At 39.4% G+C, this 5,635-nt stretch overlaps 2 protein-coding genes across 3 annotated transcripts; one reads left to right on the top strand and one right to left on the bottom strand.

Moving 5' to 3' along the window:
- Nucleotides 1-414: 414 nt before the first annotated feature.
- LOC108089120 lies at nt 415-2,035 on the bottom strand. Of its 2 annotated transcripts, none has more exons than XM_017187236.2 (4): nt 1,759-2,035; nt 1,120-1,574; nt 725-1,012; nt 415-648 (listed from the first exon to the last, which is right to left on the bottom strand). In XM_017187236.2, the coding sequence occupies exons 1-4, from the start codon at nt 1,842-1,844 to the stop codon at nt 500-502; spliced, it is 978 nt and encodes a 325-aa protein (XP_017042725.1). In that variant the 5' UTR covers nt 1,845-2,035; the 3' UTR covers nt 415-499. The 2 variants fall into 2 exon arrangements, with proteins under 2 accessions (XP_017042725.1, XP_017042724.1); XM_017187235.2 differs by having other exon boundaries at nt 1,763-2,032.
- Nucleotides 2,036-2,307: 272 nt separating this feature from the next.
- LOC108089125 lies at nt 2,308-3,728 on the top strand. The gene is made up of 4 exons (XM_017187241.2): nt 2,308-2,507; nt 2,565-3,019; nt 3,072-3,359; nt 3,414-3,728. Exons 1-4 carry the CDS (start codon nt 2,395-2,397, stop codon nt 3,551-3,553), a joined length of 996 nt encoding a protein of 331 aa, XP_017042730.1. The 5' UTR covers nt 2,308-2,394; the 3' UTR covers nt 3,554-3,728.
- Nucleotides 3,729-5,635: the final 1,907 nt, after the last annotated feature.

Here is a 5,635-nt window from a genome sequence, read left to right as displayed (position 1 = left end):
GAGGAACATTTTCCCGGGCTGACGTAATTAAAAAGCCGTCAAGCGAAGTTGGCGCAGTTAGCGCTAAATGTCCAATTGATGCACAGACTCTGAAGCTTTAGTGCTCCTTTCTCATCCCGCCTGCAGCTCTCTAATTAAATAAGCCAGTGTCACATTTGTCTTGAGTGTCCGACAATTTGGTGACTTATGATGACTGCAGAGCAGAACGCTTTTCGACCCTGCACTCAACCAGAAGCGTTGGGCAAGTGGAGAAGTGGAGAAAGATTTATGAGGTAAAAGCAATTAGAAAGTGGCATTAACAACCGAATGCAGAGGGCAGAACAATTAATAACGACTACGAACTGCAGAAGTAGCCGAAGGCATGGATAAACTAAAGTACGTAACCATTTTGAAGAAGTCTTTGTACAAGATTTATTTGGAAGTTAATTCTTTTAAAATTTTTATTGATTTAAGGAACTATTTAAGTTTTAATCGGAACACTTGAAATTTTTCCATCTGACTAGCATAGAGTCTGTTCTTTTACTTCATCCAGTTTAACCATGGATTCCTTTTCAACTTGCTTCAGAACACCAGTCAGAATCTCAACCTCGTTTTTAATGGAATCCAACATTTTTCCCAATTCAAGGCGAGCAGAGGTGAAAGGTATATCTAGAAAATATTAAATAAATTTGATAATGTATTATATATAATATAAGTAAGTCAGTATAATAATTTTGGGGATCACCTCGTCGCCGACAAAGAATCCGGTGAAGATTGCTAATCGCATCTATAGTTCGCTCCTTATTCATATAACTATTGCTTATTTCATCCTTGGTGTCGGCCAGGATCTTCTCCCACCTTAGACACTGAACCCTGGACTCATTGTAGGAGCGTTCGAGCCTGGCCAAATCGTTTTTTAGGCCCAACACAGTCAGAGCCGCTTCATTTGTAATTTGCACCATACGCTGCCGCATATTCTCAATTTCGACCAGTTTTTCATGCTCTAGTTTGTTGATCTCCACTTGGGCAAGCACTGTATAAATGGGAGAAGGGATCAATTAAAAAAGATAATTACATCTCATAAATAAATAATAAATAATCTATGTTTTAAATATGTTTTAGTTATCATAAAAGTCTTACTCAAAGCATCGCAGCGGTCCATGCAATCCTTTGGAGATACAAATATGTCTGATACCTTAACCACATCGTCGAGCACCTTCTCGTAAGGCTGGAACTCCTTGACGGTGGCCTTGAGAGCCTCCCGAAAATCCTTAAGTTCTCCGATCGAATCCTTGAAGTTCTCAATGCCATCGCCGAGTTCCTTGTGGTAGAGCGTCTCCATGTGAACGGTTTTCTCAGCGATTCGCTTCTTATCCGCACAATCCTTGATGAAGCTGTTAACCTCGATGAAACGTCGCCTCAGTCGCTCCTGAATCTTGTACATGTTCCGCACCCTGGAGGAGTTCACCTTGCTCTGCCGCTTGGCACTGGCCAGCATCTCGTCCTGCAATTTGAGCATGGCATCGTGCTCACGAAGATTGTTCACGAAAATCAACTCGATGGAATCGCCAGCGGAGTCCGAGTTGGGTGGAATGCTATAAAAATAAATTTATAATTATAAATTATATATAGTTATAAATATAATTAGCTCTATTCCTCGTTTAATGAAAATTTAAGTGCCAGATTTTTTTCAATTAAGATTTAGAGAGAAAAACCCACACATATAGATGGTGTACCTATAGCATTTTATTTACCAAAAGTCGAAACTGGATTACCTACTCACACAAAGAACTTATTCTGCTGCTTTGAGCAGATAAAATCGCCAACTGCTTCCTCGGGACGAAGGTCCAGATTCCCCAGGACATCGAGCTTCTTGGTGGGCTTCACTCGCGGCATCTTGGATCCCTTGGCCGAAAACAAAAGCTTCAAGTGTGAGTTTGGTTTAGTTTTTTATTCTTTTTCGTTTGGTTTCTGTTTTCGTGTAGCTGTTGGTGCTTTGTGTTTACTTCCCGGAATGTGTTATTGTTTTGTAATAAAAATTAACAAGACCTACTTGGAACATGATTTTTATTTGGGTGACACAAAAAAACATTGGTTGCCAGGAGCTTCTCCAATTACCCTGGCAATGGCTAACCAAAGAAGGTAAAACCAGTTTGCTGTTATGGCAACTCCATTGAACTTGGTTTTTCATATTCATGCGTACATTTTTATGAATGACCTCTTTTAGGAGCATTGAGATTTGTATGTAGAAAGTTGATTTTATTATTCAAAATGAAATTTTTTGCTTAAGCATTGACTTTGCTGTCTGCTGTCGGACTTTCAGTAAAACCCCAAAACCCGACAACACAACATCGTCCTACAAATATTGCTGAATATTTAACTCCTAACATATATTTAAAGAAATAGTTAGCCAAGATGCCGCGCTATAAGCCCACCTTTAAAACTGATGTGATCGGCAATTTGGACCTCAACCCGGAGGTGGCCGTCGATGATATTCGCGTTTCTCGTCAGCAGGATCAGTTCTTCGTGTAAGCTTGTTAAAATATAAAAACATCATAATGTGTCCAACTATTGATGTTAACCAGTAAGCCACCAAACTGGGATTCCGCTGGGGATACCATTGAAATGCTTTATATAGCCAATCTGAGAGAATACGATGCCATGAAACAGGTGCAAAGGCAATTGCTAAAGGACGCCAAACGCCAAACGGCGTTGAATGTGCAGCGCATTCGCAAGATGTACAAAATTCAAGAGCGCCTGCGCAAACGATTTGTGGAGGTCAATGGGTTCATCAAGGATTGTGCGGATAAGAAACGCAGTGCCGATAAGTCCATTCGAGAGGAGTCGGTTCTCCACGTGGAGGTTCTCAAGGAAATAAACGAGTTCAAGACCTCTATTGCAGAGTTGAGTACTTTTCGTAATGCTTTGAAAGCCACGGTGGCACAATTTCAACCCTACGAAAGAGTTCTGGAGGAAGTGGTCCAGGTATCAGATATTTTTGTATCCTCTAAGGACTGCATCGATCGGTGCGATGCTTTGAGTAAGTCTATTTTACTTTTTCTAAGTGTAATTGTGTAATGTCTCCTCAAAAGTGCTGGCCCAAGTGGAAATCAACAAGCTGAAGAGCGAAAAACTCCACGAAATCGAAGAAATGCGCAAGCGAATGGTGGCTATTACCAGTGAAGCGGCCTTAACCGTTCTGGGTCTTAAAAACGATCTGGCCCGCTTGGACCGATCCTATGTGAACTCGCGAGCCACTTGCCTCAAATGGGAAAAGATATTAAGCGCCTGCAAGGACACCACTTCAAACTACAATCTCGACAAGGATCGCATGTTCGATGGCATTCAGATTCTCTATCGCATGCTTTGCAAGCGTCGCGGTAAGTTCTCAAAATCGTTTAACCTTTATAGATGTATAACCCTGTTCTTTTCAGACATTGTTCCTAGCTATCACAGCTATGAGATCGATAAGATCTTGACGTTTTCCATGCGTGAAATAAGTCTTCTGTCTTCGGTTATTCAAGAATTGGAGTCCACAAAAGGCGATAAAGTTGGCGGAGGACGCTTGTGTTAAACGGAAAGGGAACATTTTTAAAGTATTACTTAAAGTAATACCAAATTTTTTATGGACGCTTATAACTGAACATTCGCAAGAAAAAAAATGTTTTATGTTTTTAGCCAATAAATGGGTTTTTTTGCCATAATAAAAGAAATAATGGTCAAAATATGCAATGTCATACCTAGACAAACTCGTAATAAAATTTCCAATCGATTGGCATTCAAACCTAAAGAATTTGATTTTTGTTCAATTTTCGCAAAAAATTATTACCAAAAAGGCAAAAATTGGGAAAGAAAGTTTTTTTTAACTAACTAAAAAGTTATAATTATCGTTAAATTAGGTAATCCGCTATATAAAAATGTTATTAAAACAAGTCTGGGACTCTTTTTGATCCAAATATAGTGAAATAAATAAAGGTTAAAGTAGAAAAGGGTTATAAAACATTAAACCTAAAATTAAATTGTTGCGAATAAAATGTATGACTTGAAAGGTTCTATCAGGCACCCAATGTCCCCACATCGACAACAACAACTTTAATGCGATCCCCACCTTCTGCCTTATGGCTCCCACAACAATTGTCTAACCCTAAAACCTTGCCAGCCCCCAAAAAAACCCGCAACATACGAATGAGCTTTGTTGTTGGCTAAGCCCAAAAGAAAATCAAATGAAATTCGATAAAAAGAAAATGCATTCGAAGACAGAGATACCGAAGGCTGGGCAACTTTCAAGTGGCACTCGAACTTCAAATCGGGGAGGGGCGAACCGATGGGCAGGAAAATAAAGTTGGCAAATCGAATCTGCGACATCTTTCCATTCAATTGCCAATTGGATTCTATGGCCCAGGGATAATCTAACTTAAGCACAGATAATTCTTTTATGCGAACATTTTGATTTCTGCCCTCGCATTTACAACATCGTTGGCCGACTGGAACTAGCAACTAATTTTCTACCAAAGAGCCGTTGCCACGCCCCCCGCCCATCGAACGCCCACTCCGGATAGGAAGTTGATGCGCCAGCGGAGGCGTGGCACTTGTCTCTTATTCAATTTGCTTTATTTGATTTGCGATTTTTGCTGATATCAGCTGGAAAAGAAACTCCCGGCAGGACAGTCGCAGATAGTAGACCTAGGCCAAAAATCAAATCAAATGGAAAGCAAAATAAAATGCAGGACATTTATTTTGTACCAAAAAAAAAGCAAAAAGAAAAAACAGTGGAAAAGATGGGGCAAAAGAAATCAAAGTAGTTGGGTAAAGTAAACATTTGGTTTATTTAAATGGACCGTATGGACGTCCCACAAGTTGTCCTCGCTCCCGGCGGAATTTTATATTTCGGCTTCGGCTTTTGAGGTCCTCCAGCAACATCGATAGCAATTACATTAAATTGTTCATCGGAACGGCTGGCTCGCTCTTAGGCAAATCATGTAAACACTTAAGATTTGTTGCCTGTCATTTAAATAATTGAAAAACTCATTCCCCTCTCCTTTTGGTTCGGGGCAAGATTGAAGTGCTTCGGAGTTAAAATGAATCTTTTAGAGAAATAAGCAGCTACCTACGAATTTATTCATCCGCGTTCCCATCGCATTGTGTCCTGTCCGTATGGACAATAAAGCCTAATGGCATTCTCAGCTAATCCCTTAATTGCGTTACAATTAACCGTCTGCGAATTAAATAATATTGCCAGCAATGCGGTGTAGGTGAAACGAGGCCAGGCAAATTGCGTGGGTGGTTTCAAAATTTGGTTGCGAGAGTTCTAGTTTTAAATTGGAGCTTTGTAATTAATGCAAACTGTTTTTGGCACTTGTTGTATTCAACTTTCAAAATTCGTTTAGCCACTGGAGTTGTTGAGTACTTTGTGAATAGGATTTTAGGCGTAAAATGTGCAAAAAGTAATTGGATAACTATTTTTGGGATCAAATAATTGTAGAACTTTTTTTAGGGAAAAACATTTGTTAGCAACGAATTGTAGAAGAAATTGTATACAATTTAATTTGAATAAAATATTTCTTATTTTTAAATTGCAATATTTTCTGTATGGACCAAACTAACATTCCGTTTGCATTTATCTCTCAACTTTAAATATCTTTATCTAGTCGGACTG

The sequence above is a fragment of the Drosophila ficusphila genome, unplaced genomic scaffold, assembly GCF_018152265.1.
Source record: "Drosophila ficusphila isolate 14025-0441.05 unplaced genomic scaffold, ASM1815226v1 contig_127, whole genome shotgun sequence".
Taxonomy (NCBI): Eukaryota; Metazoa; Arthropoda; class Insecta; order Diptera; family Drosophilidae; genus Drosophila; species Drosophila ficusphila.
Note: the sequence above shows the minus strand (reverse complement) of the source record. Positions and strands in the feature narration are given on the sequence as shown.